Source organism: Sceloporus undulatus, chromosome 1 (assembly GCF_019175285.1).
Source record: "Sceloporus undulatus isolate JIND9_A2432 ecotype Alabama chromosome 1, SceUnd_v1.1, whole genome shotgun sequence".
NCBI lineage: Eukaryota > Metazoa > Chordata > Lepidosauria > Squamata > Phrynosomatidae > Sceloporus > Sceloporus undulatus.
Window position 1 is genome coordinate 126982235 of NC_056522.1, and position 18579 is coordinate 127000813.

The 18579-nt window shown below is 38.3% G+C and overlaps 1 protein-coding gene across 1 annotated transcript in view; it reads right to left on the reverse strand.

The window, feature by feature from the left end:
• Positions 1-460: 460 nt before the first annotated feature.
• LOC121919083 (potassium voltage-gated channel subfamily KQT member 5-like) overlaps positions 461-18579 on the reverse strand; it is a 107245-nt gene continuing 89126 nt past the window's right edge. The window contains exon 2 of the mRNA XM_042445303.1: positions 461-631. Within this exon, the coding sequence (XP_042301237.1) occupies positions 520-631 (112 nt within the window). The 3' untranslated portion in view covers positions 461-519. The remainder of the gene's footprint in view (positions 632-18579) is intronic.

Genomic DNA, 18579 nt, shown 5'->3' on the forward strand with positions numbered 1-18579 from the left:
ACGTGCCCCTTTGAAACACTAAAAACAAACAAATCCCAATGCCAAAACCAAATGGAAATGCCAATGAGAAAGGTTTTACAGTCACTTCTGGAGCTTTTTTTTTTTTTTGCTAATATTTCTTTTCATTTTTGGCTAATTTGGGCTGCAGGAGAAAAAAAGTAGTTTGCACCCTGGCCACAGTTTCTCACCTCTGGACTAGGTGTTTCTGATGAGTGCATGCACCATATTAATTGCATCTGAGAAGTGTTACTTACGCCATACCGGTGATTTCACAACAACTACGGAAGTCCACTGGAGCATGCAGTCAGCCTATGCTGAATGAGAAGAATTCAAGAAATGTGGGGTTGGGAGCAGGGGAAGGGTTGCTACTTTTTAAAAGGGTTTTTTTTTTTTAGTATATTGTGTCATTTTGCAAAGTCATATTTCTCTTAGGTTTAAAGTCAGGTTGAACACTTTGTGAAACACCACAATATACTAAAAACAGTACTCACCTGGACCTTTGTCCTCGGGCTCCAGGTTTCAGTGGATTTCCAGAGTTGATGTGATATTACCAGCACTGACCATGATGTTTAGGCCATTTACTTCAGATCTTATAAGTAGATGTTCAAAGTGGGAATGAAGATGACTGGACCTATGAAGAAAATTGAAAAGGTACATTTCAAACCACTAGTGAATTAACTGATTTCCTCTCGCCCTTTTGGAAAGACATTTGATATGTGCTCCAGGTCATATGAAAAATCATATATCTCTATATGAGATCCTTGGGGAAGGATTTTCTTCTGGTCTTACCATCCTAACAGGCCCAACTGGTGAAGACAGAGGAGAATGCTCTCTCAGTGGCTGTGGAACTCCTTTCCACTGGCTAGGCTGCCCCTCCCCGCTCTCATTTCACTGGCAGGTAAAGCCTTTTTAATTAAGCAGGCATTTATTATCACAGTGGACCCTTGTTATATGCTGGGGTTTGGTTCTAAGTTCCCCCATGGATAATAAAATCTGTGGATACTCAAGTCCCATTAACTATAATGACATAGCAAAATGGTGTCCCTTACAAAAAATGGAAAATCAAGGTTTGATATTTGAAATTTATACTTTTTTTGAAAATTTTCAAACCATGGATGCTTGAATCCATGTACTGTATAAGAAATCCGTGTATAAGAAGGGCCAACTGTAATTGGTTGTGAGGCATCTTTATTATGCAGGGAGTGCTATCTTTCTTTATTTAAGGCCCAATACAGACAGGCAGAAAGGAGCAGTGAGATGCCGCCCCTTTCTGCCCCACATGGAGGCTGCAGCAACCAAATGCTGGCTTATGCTGGGAAACCAGTGGGTTCTTTTTAGGGCGTGTGCAGTGCCATTATCACCCTCGCATGCTGATGATGTCTATGTGGCGCTATTTGGACGCTGCACGTAGATGGGGGCGCGCCATTTTGGGGCGGTAGGGCTCGGGAGCATGCAGTCGCTCCGTGCTCCCGAGCCTAATTTTGGCACATGTTGCCCGTTTGTATCGGGCCTAAGTTTCAAATGATTTTACACTTTTTAAAATTAATGGCATTTTAATATAATTGTGTAGTTTAAAATTTTTGTGATCTTATAATAAGTGTTAGCTTGTTTTAGTGTTGCTGGAAGCCTCCTTGGAAGAAAGATGGGATAAAATAAATAAATAAAGACAGGACATGGGAGAACACAACTTTTTTGACACATCTAGCTCTCTGAAGGGAATAGGAAAACAGAAGGCAGAAATGGATCCAGGTTGTTGTTGTGTGCCTTCAAGTTACCTTCAAGTTGTTTCTGACTTACAGTGACTTTAAGACAAACTTATCACAGGGTGGGTTTTGGTTTTTTTTTGGCCAGATTTGTTCACCAAGAGGTTGCCCTTGCATTCTGCTGAAGCTGAGAGTTTGTCACTTGCCTAAGGTCACCTAGTGATGAACAAGCAGGGATTCAAATCTAGCACTCAGATCACTACACCACTCTGGTTTTCATACTCCAAACTCTCATACTTTTATCTTTATTTGAATGATTTTGAGATCTCTACCCTTTTAAACTATCCAGATGTTGTTTTCCACCTGCCATTAGCCTAAGCCATCGTGACCAATGATCAGGGAAGGTGGAGTAGGAGTCTGCCCATTTCAGAAGGGCTTCAGCTTGCCCATCGCTGACTAAAAGCCTTCCCCAATCACATAAAAAGGTACAAAACAGAGATCTGTCAGGAAGCTAGGAGCTGCAAACTGCTATGCTTGATAACTTTTATAAATCTTTCCCCCCTCCAAACCTCCTACTGAGCCAAATAGTTGGCATTGGCCATACATCTTTAACAGGGATCACTGGGAGCCCCTTCTACATACACTGATAGAATCTGAATCCATGCTGTTTTGAATATTTTGCTTTTGCTTTAGTGAAGCAGCATAGCAGATGGCTCTCTCTCAAAGTTGCTACCTTGTTAATGGTAAGGACAGACAAGCCACCCAATGTAATTTTGAGATGTTTATGTTTGTGTTTCCCACTGCTCATATGATTTCATACTTTCTCTTTCTTTATTATATGGTAATAAAGAATCTGCCATGATGCTTCACTTGTGTGCTATTTTACAAAATAGCAAAACTCCAAAACAGACATGATGGAGAAAATATGTATGAAACATTCCATTTATCTAGTTACAAAGATAAAACTGTATTTATAAAAATACAGCTGTTTATACTACAGTTAAAGGAGGATGGTGAGAAACAAACCCACCCACCATTGCTGACATATCTCAAATGACAACCTCACAGTTGGACAATGTCTTCCAGAGAAATCCAAAAGTAATGCTTACAAGCGCATGCATGCATTAAAAAGGAACTAAAACATGTACTGAAAAACCAGTTTGTTTGTTTGTTGAATCTGTGGGTGCAAACTTTCCAGATATGGAGTACTGACTGTACTAACAAGCATACCATTTTGAAATGTCACTACTAACTAGTTTTAATGTTGCTGTTGTGGACTGGAATGTTACTGTTATACTGTTATTATTTTTTTAAATACCAAGGTAGAACAGTGCAAAATGTTTGCAGCCCTACATATTCTTAACAAACACTTTCAGTGAGTAAGCAGTCATTAACATATGAGATTAGTAGAGTTTAAATTAAAAAAACTATGCATGTAATCAGACTAGAAGTCATATTGGACAATGTAGAAGTCCTGTCCTCCAAATGCACATATATGTTCCTGGGCTATGGTTATGCAGCATACTCGCCAGTCTTTCACAGATAAAAACCGGGACATAACTTCAGTGTATGGCCAAGATAGCAAAAGTTGCTAATGAGAAGAATGAGGTTTGCTTTGCATGAGGTGCAAAATTCTGCCCCACTGAGTTAATTGAGTGCAAACTACTTTTGTACTTTGAACTCACTTTGGAGCACAAAGGGGTAAAGTGGCAGGAGTGAGAAACTGGGACATTTCAAGAGCAGCTGAAAGTGTGAAATGACAGAGGATTAATTGGGAGTATACCTGGCAAATAGGGAAAGTTAAAAGGTATGATGTAGTAGCAAGAGAACGACACTGTACATGCTTATTTTAGAATCCATGTGGTTTTCAGACAAAACTCTGAAGCACCCTTCATACAATAACTTCCATGTTTTAAAAGAAGTTAAAAATTATTTCATGTGCTGCTTTTTACACCAAGAGTAGTATGGGTGTTCCACTTCTCTCCTGGAAACATTAGCATTTCATCTTCAATTTATACAGTTAGCCTGGACAGAGTATGATCTACCATACCGGGTGTTATTAGTGTGGTTCTTAATAATGTGGAAAATATGATGCACATGGGGAGAAGATGCTAAACTTGTACCATAATTTGAACACTGAGATACACAAGAAGTTCAAGGTTTACAGAAGTTTGTTTGCTTGCTTTTGTTATTCTATCTGTTCAATGCTCAGCTGTCCAAATTCACTCTCTTCCCCATGGTGCAGCAATGACATGAGTCAGAGCAGAGCAATGGTATTGCTTGATAATGCTTTGTTAATCCAGACAAAGTAAAACTCAGTTAGCAGAAACATGCATTTCATTCGAAAACCATTTTCAAATCATCTTTTGATGTTCTAGCTTGGTAGCCCTTCATGAACCAATATGTAACATTAAATGATGGTCATGCATGTGGACATAAACAATTTCTGTATAAATGCGGCTATTATGAATGACAACACAGGAATTTTTCCATCCAGGTCAATACCTAGGAAGCTACACACTCACAACAACCATTCCAGATGCATATTACTTGAGACTGAAAAGTCAGTGGGGAGTGGTTATTCATCAATGTAAAAATAATAGATACTTTACAATTGTAAATATTAACTTAATTGATTGATTGTTTTAAAAAATGAAGTTAATTTAAAATTCACTTTTAAATTTATGTTACATTAATACAGTCAAAACCTTGCCAAAATGAAGGAAGGAAAAACACATCCATACTTCCCAGCTTTCAGTTGTCCATGATTTGAATTTTAGAGAAAGAACTTTGTGGTGGAAATTCCTTTTTGAAATATAAAAACTATAGAAAGATGGAGTCACTTTTGTCAGCCAGAGAAATGGTTTTTGAAATAAAGGCTTGGAGTTTAGGGAAAACTAGAGCAAAGGAATAGTGAGTGCATCTTGACCTAGATGGAAGCTGGCACCAGTAGAAAGACATAACATAAACTACTGAGATAAAGACATGCAGAAGCAAGGCTAGGAGCGAAAGCCACTAAATTCCTACAGGAGGGGGTAAGGAGTGATGATGCAGTTTTAATATATGCATGTATTTCTGTTCTGATTGTAAGAATTCTATATGTTTAAATTGTAATTAGCCAATCAGGTGTATTGAAGAAGCCTCTTTGTCTTGAATAATATAAAAAGAGCCATTTTGTCTTGTTCGGGGTTCTCAGCTTTTGGAACTTGAATTCCACTGAGTTCAATGTTTTCCTTTGTCGACAACTGGAAATAAACTTATGGATTTTCAATTATTAGGTCCTCTTGCTGATCCTTTGCTCTGCAAAAACCTAGAAATCTTAAGTTTCCTGAAATTTCTGTTACAGTATACGAAACTGCTTTGAATGTTCAATTCAACCTTTGGGTTGAATTGAAATCTTGCATGACAGAAACATGCCCATGGACAACTGGACATACAAATATGCACACACGTCCCAGACACTGGCATACATCTGCATGTGCAATGGCATCACATTCATAACTTTGCTTTCACAATCTTGAACTGACTGTTTCACATAGGACAAAAATGCCCAGTCACTACTTATGGCTGCATAAGATTCCAATGGAATTCTGGCCCATATCTTTGCTTAAAACATGAGACATCAAATGCCATACAATTTAAAATATCAATCCCTGAATGAACTGATCCTTATTGTATGGTCATTTATTCTGTTTGTAATACAGATGGTAGAACGATTAAAGGTAGTGGCTAGCATCAAGTCATTCTGTAATCCTTTGTAACAATTTTAGGAGATATTAGAAATAAGCATTCTGGACAATTTCATCCAGAGAGAATATGCTATTATGTTTAGGTTCAATAAATTTTGTATAAAAGGGGGTCCCAAAGGTAATCTAATCCAGTCCACTGTAATGATGGATAGGTCTTGAGTGTAGCCATCTCCCCACCATCTTTCCCTTCTCCTTTTGTGTCGTGTCTTTTTAGATTGTAAGCCCGAGGGCAGGGAACCGCCCAATTAAAAAGATTGTATGTACAGCGCTGTGTAAATTTACAGCGCTTTATAAATAAAGGTTAATAATAATAATAATAATAATAATAAATAGCCCCCCCCCAAAAAAAAAGCCCAATCCATCCACTGCAAGCAGTGGACTGAAAGCCATATCTAAATTTGGTGGTGTTAATAACTTTGGGTTTTGCTCCCTCAGTATTTCACATTTAAGCAACTTCCTTCTGTATAATTTAGCAATTCTGGATAGGCCCAATGGGTAAATTTTGTAATAATTCCAGGAGGTGGGGCTTCAGTTTAAGAATAATCAAAACAGGCCCTGCTTGCATTCTAATTACAAATCAGTAAGGCTGAAACTACTTCATCTTTGTTAATATTAGGATTAGAAAAGCCAAACTAATCCTTTGTAATTTTAAGTAATGGTTGATTAGTCCATTTATTTTAATGAGCAACATCACTGCTAAGGCTGCAACTATCATTTTAAGAAACTTAGGAGTAAAATAGACAGCCCCGATGGAGTGGCTTGGAGCTGCTGCAATTAAGGCTGGATTAAGGCTGTAGCAAACAGATGTGCGGTTCCAATCCAGCCAGCTTCCACTCCAAATAGGAGTGGGAAAAATCCGCTCCTATTTAGGGCGAAGAAAAAAATGCTCCTTTGGTTCTTGAACTGACCTTTCGCTGGCTCTGGGACATGTGGCATCTAAACACCATGCCCTCAAGTTGCCCTGAAGCACCCCAGCATGTAATCGCCATCACAACTTCCGGGCAACTTGGGGGCTTGTCATGTGTAAATTCCACACCCCCAAGCCGGCTTGAAGCCGGCTGAAGCTGCCAATCTGTTTGAGCCCTTAGTAGAGTCTGTGAAACAGAGTGGGAGATTAAAGTATTCATTCATCCATGGAAGTGTGAAGCACCTTTGGCAGTTACCATGATAGCAACCTAAAATGGGAATATTGGCTCATTTGATTTTGTTGGGAGCATAAATGCAAACCATATAACATTCTCTACATTATAAGCACTATCTTCATTGTTGCTATGAACTAATATCTCAAAGATTCATAAACAATGCAGGCTATATTATTCAATTGTGCACCTAAGAATACCTCCACTACATTAGACTGGTGGACTGTGGAGTTTAGAAAATGGCGATATTATGAAATAATTGTAAACCGCTCAGGGAGTGCTTAATAAAATAATAATAAAAATAAAATTTTTATTTCTATCCCGCTTTTTGCCAGGCAATCAAAGTGGCGTACAACAGCGTACAATGCTTAAATGCATTGATAAGCGGTAGAGAAATGTACTTGCTATTACTGTTGCTAATATCTTATAAGAACTCCTTTCAAAGCATATAACACTTCAGTCTGTCGCACAATGTATATGTACAGGATGAATTAAATGGCCTTATAAAGACAGTTATTGTACTTACATCAAGTATGATAGGGTAACAGATATAAGTTTAGATAGCTGCTTATAGATTTTGCAAATGATTGCCATTATATTTGAGCTTGAGTTGTTGCATGATATCACACTCCAGCTTTCCCCTTAGCACCACAGGTAAAGAGAGATGGGAAGAAGGATCCACTCCCTGACCTCAGCTGGAGAAACCAACACCTCTTCCTGAAATTGTTCCTGTTCCAATTGGCCAGTAGAACATAAAAAACCTTAAGTACTGCCAGAGCTTAGGTGCAAAATGTTACATGTAATTATTTTAAACCGCTTTGACTGGGGGGTACATTTGTTTTCAAGGAAAAGTTGAGAGAACACCTTGATTAATAGTTAAGCATCAACACCACCCTCCTCTTTCTCCAATAATAACATAATGAGTATTTTGATGTTACTCTTCCTACTTCCAATGGTACACTATCAAATGAGTTGACAAAATTCATGGAGAAAGAAAAGTGAAATCTGTGAGCTTACTTGGAGTAGTCTTGTCTCTGCCAAGTGTCATACAGGGAAAAAAATGCTTCTATTTCAATTCCTAGAGCTATTCAGTAGTATGACTGCATATTTTTATTTTTAAAATATGCATTACAGAAATTGTAATGTATAGATATATGTCAAAACAGGAGAAATCAAATGCCTTAACCTGAAGAAACAATCTTCTTAGATGAGAAGCAATGGAACTATGTGCTTATGCAGATACAGTGTGCCTGCTCCATACGCGGGCGTGCCATATGCGGCTTCCACTTTATGTGGTGCACATGCACCATGCCACCATGAGCACGAGCTACATTCTCTTGAATGGGGCTCAAGTTTACACGGTATTTGTCTTACGTTGGGGGGGGGTGCGGAACGGATTCCCATGTAAGGCAACTGTATAACTATGCTTATGTAGATCAGAATCCACCAACAAAATTATGAAATAGCAGTTTCATAAAAGTAATTGAATACCCGGAGCATGCACTGATTCATTCCATGCAAGCCAGAATGTTGCAGCCCTTACTTCTGTACATCTTTGAAGCTTGTAAATTATATGACTAAATGCTGAAAAATGTGGAAAATGTGGCTATTTTGAAGCATGGAAGCAAAGGGCTGTTCGTTTTTGAGTCTAATTTAGTTCATGGAATTGCATTTGAAATATTTCAAAATCTAAAAGTGTAACTTTTAGACATCAATTCTCTGCAAATTTGCCTAGGAGTAAGTGTTCCACTGTACACAGTAGAACTTACTTGGGCCTGATACAGACTGCCAAAATAAAGCTGCTTCGGGTCTCTTTGGAGCTATGCTATTTAAATGATGCATGGGTCCTAAGAGTCCAGAGGTCGCGCCAAAGCCACACTCCATTCCTAAGCACTGGAGTGCGGCTTTGGTGCAGCTTCTGGATTCTTAGGATGCATGCATCATTTAAACAGCATATCTCCAAAGAGACCCGAAGCAGCTTTATTTTGGCAGTCTGTAACAGGCCATAGAATCATAGAGTTGGAACAGACCACAAGGGCCATACAGTCCAACTCCCTGCCATGCAGGAAATCACAATACTTCTGAGTAGACATTCATAGGCTTCCACAATTAGGTCTTTTCAAAAGATAATTACAAATATATGCCTGAATCCTACTGGGAATTGAAACTAGAGTAGACCTAATGGGATTGTAACAGTTAATTCACTAGTCAGCAATGCATTCTGTGGATCTACTGTAGTTAGGTCTTCCATTCCGATTCAAGCCAGTCAGGCAAGCTATTATAAAATGGGGTCTTATTTTATCTACTTAGGAAGTAAGTAAAAATGAATGAATAAAAGCACAAACCACTGGCATTTAAATTTTTACCACTGACATTTACATGTAAAAATAAACACTAAACCATTGATATTTTTAAAAACTCAAATAAGTTTTATTATCTGGGCATAGAAAGAGCATTTTATTATGCAGAATATTATGCATATAACAAAAGTTACATTTTTTTAAAAAAATGCTTATTAAATAAAAAGTCATCTCATGTAAAGACTGGGAAAAACAACTGGGTATTTGGTTAAACTTTATAATGTCACATTCTTCAGTTCTACTTTCTAAACTTGTGACTATTTATTCTACATTCTAATGGGCCCCAATAAATAATTCATGTTTGAAAGCAAGCAGCATAATTCTAGTTACGATGAGATCATCTTTTAAAAAAAACAACCACCCAAAACCTTCATATTCTGAATTTTTACTGAGTTTTGTAGACTTTAGAGAATGATGGTTTTCATAAAATTGAATTTCTCAGCAGTGTCGCTGTTGGTTTGTTCCTTGATTCTAAGACTACTTTCAGAAATTTATTTATTTACTTGTCACAGGAGACCAAGGAATCCAAAGTAAATAAGCAAGAGGATGTGGGTTTTTTTTTTGTCATATTGCAATATATATATATATATATATATATATATATATATATTTCACTGTAGACACCAAAGCTGCACGCCTTATTCAAATAACTAAAGAAGTTTTCATTTTGCCACATTCTAAGTAGATACAAAATAATTTTAAACCCTTAAAAAAGTTTTTTAAAAATCTGATTACATGTATTAATTTTTTTTTTAAAAAAAAATGTCTCTTAGGTTGGGACTCATGCAGCTCTCTACAGACTGCTGGGTTGCAACTCCCAGGAGCACTTGGCTGTCTAGGTTTGCCAAAGTGAAAATCAGAGAGGACTCCTGTAGGTTTACTGATTATGTAGAAGAGAGAATTTCAGCATAATAATAATAATGACAACAACAGTATTTATTTGTATCCCTCCTCTCCCTGTATTGGATCGAGGCGGGTAACAACAAACAAAAGAACACTGAAAATACAACACAACAAGCCACAAGTAAAAACATAGCAAAACATATCAAATCCTAATTCTCTATCTACTTCCCACCCTAAAATAGCATTAAAACAACAATTCCCAATAAAATGCTCCCAATAAAGTAGTCAATAAAATCAATCACGATCACAGTCCGGTGGGAACAGCTATGCAACTGGAGAGTGAACATTCCAAGGAGGTCAGTTAGGGAAGGCCTGCCAGAAGAGATCTGTTTTTATTGCCTTCTTAAAGGCCTCCAAAGATGTTATATGGCGGATCTCCTCCAGCAGGTCATTCCAGATATTTGGAGCAGCAATAGAAAATGTCCACTGGGAAGTCATTACCAATCTGGTTTTCTGAGACTGCAAGAGATTCTTCCCAGAGGACCTGAGAGTGTGGGAAGGATTGTATGGGAGGAGGCGTTCCCTCAGGTAAGCTGGACCCAAGCCATGTAGTGCTTTATAAGTAATGACCAACACCTTATACTGTGCCCAGAAGCTAATAGGCAGCCAGTGTAGGGATTTTAAGATAGGTGTAATAGGATCAAATTTACAACTCCCTGTAACCAATCTAGCTGCCATATTTTGGACCAGTTGCAGCTTCCGAACGAGGCATGAGGGATGCCCCATGTAGAGCGCATTGCAGAAATCGAGACGAGAGGTTACCAGTGAATGTACAACCGTTTCTAGGTTTTCCCATTCCAGGAAGGGTCATATCTGGCGTATCAGCCAAAGTTGATAACAGGCATTCCTGGCCGTCGCATCCACCTGAGATGACCGCTGAAGTGACGAGTCCAGGAGTACCCCCAAGCTACGAACACAGTCCTTTAAGGGAAGTGTGAACCTGTCCAGAACTGAAGAGCTTATCACCATTCCTGGATTAGGATTGCCTATAGCGAGTACCACCATTTTATTTGGATTCAGTTTAAGTCTATTTTCCCTCACCCAATCCATTACTGACCTCAGACAGTCATTCAGAGGGGAGATGCATATGTTGCTTGTCACCCAGTTGTGTGATATAAAGTACTGGATGAAATTCCCTCTTCTACACAAGTATTAAAGCCGCTTTCAGTTTTCAATCTGGCAACCCTACTTTGCACCATGATTAGTGGTGAAGAATCCTAGGAGTTGGACTCCAGTAACACCATGGGGGGGGGGGGGGATAAGATGATTCCCGCCTGCATAAAAATAACACTGTCTGAAATGATATCTGAATTAATTCAGAAATACTGGGCCTGTTACCAACAATGTTATGGTGCTAGCACAAGGCCTACTAGCTTGCATGGCCACTTTTTCAGAGTCAAGGTAAGGTACAATACCAATTCTGTTGCACAAGTGGTTGAATAATTACATGCTGTAATCCTCTGCACCTATGCTAATGGGGAATTTTACTCTGCCAGTGTTATAGTGGATTTGGGTCTTAAAATCTATATCCTCTTAAAATTGATATTAAATAGTCATTTCAGATGTAGCAACAAACTATGATTTGGCACTGCGTGACAGCTTATGCTTTGTCTTCACCTTTCATCCTTGTGAGTTGACATGAGTTATACTCAGCAAGCTTTTCTGAACTAAATCTGTGTGTTTTGCTATTCAGGTATTTTTTCCTTTTGGTCTAAGGTACAATTATTATTGTTGTTGTTGTTGTTCATATTAGCATGAGATTTTTGGATTCTGTAGTGAGTAAAAAAGCAGACAAATGGCTGCTGTTGTGGTGAAATCACAAGACAATGGATTAGTATATAGAGGCTACCAAGTTGGACACTATAGCCTGCATGAACAGTACAGAAATAATCCATTTTGACCTCACTTTAACTGCCATTGCTCAATGCTATGGAACTCTGGGAACTGTTTAGCCTTCTCTGTCAGAGAGCTCTCATGCTACAACAACAACCTACAGTTCCCAGAATGTCATAGCATTGAGCCATGGCAGTTAAAGTGGTGTCAAATTGGATTATTTCTGCTGTGTAGATGCAGCCATAGTTGATTTCAATGGCTCCATGACCCAAATGTCCCAATGACCCAAATGCCCATGACCCAATGAAACCCCAGAATTAGGTTATTTCCTCCCCCCCAGGAATGCTGTTACCTTTTTACTGACTTGCCATCTACCAATACAGAAGTGAATTTTAGTAATGAGGGAAAAAAAAGACCAGTCGGAACACAGGCAGATTGTGTGTGTGTGTGGGGGGGGGGAGCAAAAATAGGTCAAACCTAGTAAGGATTTTATCTTCTTGTTTTATTGTTTTGATTTTACAGCGCACCCTTCCCTTATACGGGGATCCGTTCCAGACCTCCTGCATAAAGGAAAAATGAGTATGCTCGAGCCCCATTAGAAGTAACGTGGCTCATGCCTGCAGCGCACCCCATTACTTTTTCCAGGGTGTGAGAGGAGTTTTTCCAGTGCGGCTTCTAGCGTATGCTGGAAGCCGCGTATAACGTAGGCACACTGTACTTTTTGCAAATGTTGTTTGTCCTTGGGGCTTTTTTCTCTGATTTTTAGAGAAGGTACAGTTTACAATGGATTAAGCATCCTGCAAATGTAGTACAGCCCCAATTATTTTATTTTGTTTTTAATTTTGCTGTGTGGGGCTCAGGCGTCATACCCTTCACATTCTCCCTAGACTAATTTTTGCCAGCTGAATTTCCCAGGATCAGTCTTCAACGTTCACCTGCATTTTCAGAAACCAATCTCTTGGAACAGTTCATTGTTATTCCCCACCCCCTTGAATTGTTAGGCCAAATACTACGTAACTGGGAGCACAGTGAAATTTAACTAGACGTCCAGTGGAACATTAGAGTTTTACACAAATTTTTGTAAAGAGCTAACTGCAGATGATTTTGTCTTTTATAAATCTTGTATATAAAATGCAACTTCATCTGACTCTTGAATTTAAGATTTTTAACCAATATGTTGCATTTTCTATGAAAATCATTCATTCCCCCCCCCCTTTCTGACTTAGGGTATATTGTGCCTTCATTTCAAAAACTTGATTCCCTGTATATTTGGTGCTATTTAAATAAATAATTAAATTAGCTTCACCCTTCTGCCAACTCAGGCAAATAGAAAACCTTATTTTCAAATTCAACAATGTTTTATGTATTCTGTAAATTTGAATTATGAAATTATTCACAGTTTGGTGTTATCTATGAACTAAACCATTGAGGTCAAGCTTACTTTTCTATTTGTCATAAAGTATTCTAGGCATGACCCTACTCAGCCAGCTACTCAGTTGCTGCTCCCAGGGTGACTAGGTACAAAGGGAGCAGCAACTGAACAGCCAGTCAGGCAGCAACCAAGAAGCTTCTCACCTAGACCAATTTTTGCTGCAAGGCTGGCATAGGCAAGAGGTTTCTCATTTGCTGCTCAGCCAGCTGCTCAGCTGTTGCTCCCAAGATCACTGGGTGCCACCTCTCCAACAAAGGCTAGTGTGGATGAGAGGCCTTTCAGTCCCTGCTCAGCTAGCTGCCTAGTTGCTGTTCCCAAGGTGACCAGGTGAAAAGGAAGATGCTTCCCCCTGGTGAGGAAGGACTCTCAATCCTTCTTTGTTGAGGCAGAGGGGCACAGCTGGTGTGTGTTGGGGGTTTAAAGAGGCCACATACCCTGGACTGGAGACTGATGTGGACGGTGAAAGGGAGAGATTTTATGTATAGTAGCTGTTCCAAGGTGAAGGATGCTTTCCAAGAATTGACTCCAGATACTTCTTCCTCTCCTTCCCCAGAGACATGTCTTCCCCAAACAGCTTCAAATGTTCCCTCCCACATACTTTGTTTCTTCTGTTACCTCTTCTCTCAGCCTGTCTGGTGAACAAAAACAGGAGTAGCAGAACAGCTCTAACCTGCCAGCCAAGTCCCAGCAAAGCTCAAGCAATGTCCCAAATTTTAAAGCTCCTTTTTGCTGCCACTTTTCCCCCACAGCCACATGCTCTAACTCCTTGCTCCAGTCAGTCTGTCCCAAAATGATGCCACTCCAAGCCATAGAAACAATGTCCTGCACCCAAGCCTCACAAGAGTTTCCCAACTGCTCCTGCCAGTGAAAGATGCAGCTAAGGGAATGAGCTTGCACAGGTGGTTGAATAGCAGGATATACTACCACATGAAATGATTGGTGAGACTGTGTTGTGGTTTTAAGAGAACCTGAAAAGAATTTCCATGCAATCTTCATCCCCATCATGGTCCTAAAAGCTGCTGGTTCCCCTTGTCTTATGTACCAGTACTTTGAATGACCCCCCCCCACTACCCCCTTTCCTCCTTACTGCCCCTTGGATCTTTCCACTGCCCCCTGGGGGGGCATACCCCCCACTTTGGGAAGCACTGTTCTAGATGGTTTTATTTCATTTCAAATTGATATGTTTTATTTGTTGTGGAAACTGGTAGTATGAATAACTCAGAAAATACATGGATTAGGAAGTTGGAAACTGCAGTTAAACCAATGAGTCAAATCAGCCCTTTTCCTTGGCTATTCAAGTCAATTAGTTTAATTACTCTGACTTAAATGAAACTATCTTGGCAATACTTTGAAGAACTTTTCCAGCATTAATACTTAATACTTTTTATCAATTAAATCAAATGAAGTACCAATATCATCACCTATAACATTACAAGGAGTGTGTCTGGGAATTAGTATTCCAAGTTAAGTAAGTAACAGCATTTGAGCATGACCAGAACTGCCAAGACTACTCCATAGTCTTCTACTGGCATTAGCTCTGATTTGGACCACTTAATCAAATAGCTGGACAAATCTTCAAAAGCATTAATAATCCCCAATAGAATAAAGGAGCACTAAGGTTCAGCAGTAAAGTGTAAAATATTATCTGTGTAAAAGTAAAATCATGCACAAAGCTATTAATATTACTGTTTTGTTTAAAGGTACGGGCCAAAGTTTCCAAACATAGCTCAAATATAATAGGAGAAAGGGGTTGATACCTCTTTCAAGTGAAATGGCTAAAAAAAAAATGCCATTCACCAACTCTCGGGATCTTGAAAGTGAATAAATAATGTCAATCCATTTCAAAAATTCTTAAGGAAAACCAGACTCAAAATATGTAGAAGATGAATTTCCAATATATTTTTCCATTTCAAAAGAAAAATAAGTAGCCTGATTATATCTCTTACCATTCAAGGCAATAAAATTGACAATCTGAGATCATAGGAACCTTGCTTATGTTGATCTATGTGGGTCAGGGCTGTAACAAACTTTTAAAAGCTATTAGCACATATAGCTATTAATATCTTGTATCAATGTTTATCAAAGAAATTGGTCTAAAGTTTATACATTGTGTATAAACTTTTTGAAGTCTGAGAAGCACAGCATGATGATGATGATGATGAAATATATTGGACACCACAGTGTCCCTTCAATACGTATTCCAGTTGCTGGTGCTGTGGCCCACCTAGCACATCTTTTAAAGCATATGATCTGGTTTTTCTGGTGGGAGGTCATTACTTGTAATAATGTTTCTCTGAAACAGTCTGAATTTTGCCATTGCTCATAGGCTTTAAAACCATTTGCTGGTTTCTTGGAGTTAATAATTACCTAGTAGAATACTCCATACTATTTTCAATGCTGAAAGACTTATACTGCAATATTGAAAAGATAAATGTCCAACTCCTATAGTTCAATGGGCTGAGAACCTTATAACCCTTTCAAAAGTTTTGGTCTTTTGTGGCATTTGGATGCTTTTCTTTGAACTTATCAGTCTTTTCTCTGTTATTGTACTTGTATCGCCATTGTCACATGTTTTTCTTTCTTTTTCCTTATGTCATTTTGCATAATAAAAGATACCATTACTATTTTTGGATATTGAATCTAAAAAATGTGCAGCTGCAAAAATTGGCTCTAAGTATTATTCTTCAATACTGCTTTAAGTATTTCAGTCATTCATCAGAAAGATAAAACATTTCATAAGAAGTCCCCCACCCAGCAGATCTTTCAACATTTCCAATTTTTCTATTTCAAGCTTTGGAGGGAAAAACTAGTAACTTGCTGCCTCCTTTCCAGTGTTTTCTCCATGTCTCCACATCTCTACTGAGAGATTTTTATTCCCATTAATGTCAACAAGTACATTCTCTTGGGTTAAAAACCAGAATCTATTTGAATACCTATTGTTTACACCAACATGTAATCAAGGGTGCATTAAGTTTTATTTTCAGTGCTTTTTTCCTTCCCCCTTCTCTTTAAGAAACCAATTAACAAGCTGTATTTCTAGCAACTTGTGATTTTCAGTAAATAATTGTGGTTTAAGACTATTCTTTGGCTGTTGTTATTTGCTGAACAGCCACTTTAAAAAACACATCCTATGAGTTCAACACATGAAAGGAGTTGAAGAAGACAATATACAAAGCAAAGAATATGTCAAACTGTCTGTAGCTGTGCTTCACAGCTCTCTCCCTTTTTAACAAATTGCTTTTAATCTGATTGTTGTTTTCAATATGACAATCTGCTCAATTGTATTTTAATATTATATTTTATTGCCCTGGGGATGCTTTGATTTAGATTTTGCTGCATGGCAGGGGGTTGGACCAGATGGCCCTTGCGGTCTCTTCCAACTCTATGATTCTATGATTACTCCAAAACAGAGTAGACTCATTATATCCATTGTTAGTTTCTGAGTTTGTAAGACCTGTAAATAACAGCATGACTTGGAGATCTCTCATTCATAGGGGCATCATGAGCTGAAGTCAACTTGACAGCTACTGATAAAAACACACAGGAAAATCACTTTGTTCAATCTACTGTACTTGGGACTATTGTGGCATTTGTTTTGTTTTTAAATCATGTTGTGAGCTTCTTTGGCTCCCAGTATCAGGGATAAGCAGGATATTTAACTAAACAAATAGCTTTAAGGTGTGTGTGTGTTTGTGTGTATATGTGTGTGTGTGTGAACACACACACACACACACACACACACACACGTCTTCAAGTTGCTTTTCAACTTATGGAGACCTCATGGATTTCATTGGAGATTATCACACTGAGGGTAAGGATGGGAGAAAAGCGGATTTCTCCCATTCTTATCCTGTCCCATTTACGTTTCCCCAATGGTAAGAACACCTCATGGTTATTGTGTATTTCTTCCTACCCTGAGTGTTTTTCAAAGGTTTCACTCCTAGATAACATTGCTTTTTCATGTCCCTTTCTAACCTGATCAGTAATTAATGAACTCACCTTATACTGGAATTCCCTTTCAACAGCATTCACGCATTGTATTAATTTCTCTGCCGCCTCATGCTTGGCTATCAGCAGAAACATATCCAAATCTTGTGTGCCTATCTACTGAACTGTACAGCAGAGTTTTCTGTGGCGTGTGTTCCTGGCGCAAAGCTTCAGAGGTGTGCACTTCAGGTCACACATGCGCCAACGGGAATTATACGGAAGGGCAAATAGCACAAAAATGAAACACTCTCCCCTCCACTCTCACTTATGATGGCCATAAACCTGGCCCCTGAATACATGTACCAAGAGTTGATTACTAATACATTTCAGTAACCTGTCTCAGAATTCTAGAAACTATTTTTGCTTGATTCCTGCACAAACCACATCTTTCTGTAAAATCAGTGCAATGAGTTTAGTTTGGGCTTAGTTTTGACACCTGCTTGATCCACATCTGTCAGGCTAATATGTGGATGCATTTCTTAATTCAAAAGACTACTACTGTATGTACATAGAATATGTATTATTTATTAGAGTAAATATGTTTAGAAATGGGTGCTTTGGAAGAAAATACAGTACATCCAAACACATATTTTGTGACAAAGTACTTCTGAAGATATTATTTAAATAAGAATTCTTTTTCTTTTTAAAATACAGATTAATGCAGAAAGAGGGCAGTACAGGCCGATAAATCACAACATGTGAAATTTACACAGACCAGAAATTGACCTTCCCATACAATAATCATATAATATTGATGAATTGACTAATATATTTCTAAACAGTATTAGATTCTCCCACACAGATACTTCACATATACAAATGAATTCATGAAAAGTGTGATTAGCTTTTGGAATTATTTTGATTGCACTTATCAGATCTTAAATTCTCCTCCAAATGTAAACCATGAATATTCTAAAAGTGGTATTTCAACAAGAACAGCATGTACCATCCATAAATATTTCAATCTTAATTTTTCTGAGTGTATCACTCTTACCATGCTGTGCTCTTCCTGTAACCCTAACAAATATCTTAAGCTGTCGTTATTTTGAAAAGCAAGCTTGCAGGTTTGGCAGAAAAGGTACTTGCAGGAATAACAGTGAATCTATCAGCCAGTATCAGCATCCCTTCAGGTCTCAAAGTCAAACAAAAAGGTTGCCTGAAATTAAACATTTTCTAAATGCAAATGCATTTCTTTTCATGTTCTAGCTGGAGTTATGACAAGTTTTGAAATCCTTAAGATGCGACTTTGTGATTAAGATCCTTATGATTACAAGATCTACAAAGTGTTAGTACTAGTACCTTTGGGTGCATCAATACTGTAGAACTAATCCAATCTGGCACTACTTTAACTGCCATGGGTCCATCATACAGAATCCAGGATTTGTAGTTTTGTGAGGCACCAGCATTCTTTGGCAAAGAAAGCTAAATACTTTATAAAAGTACAAAACTTAGATTACATGACAGCCAAAATAA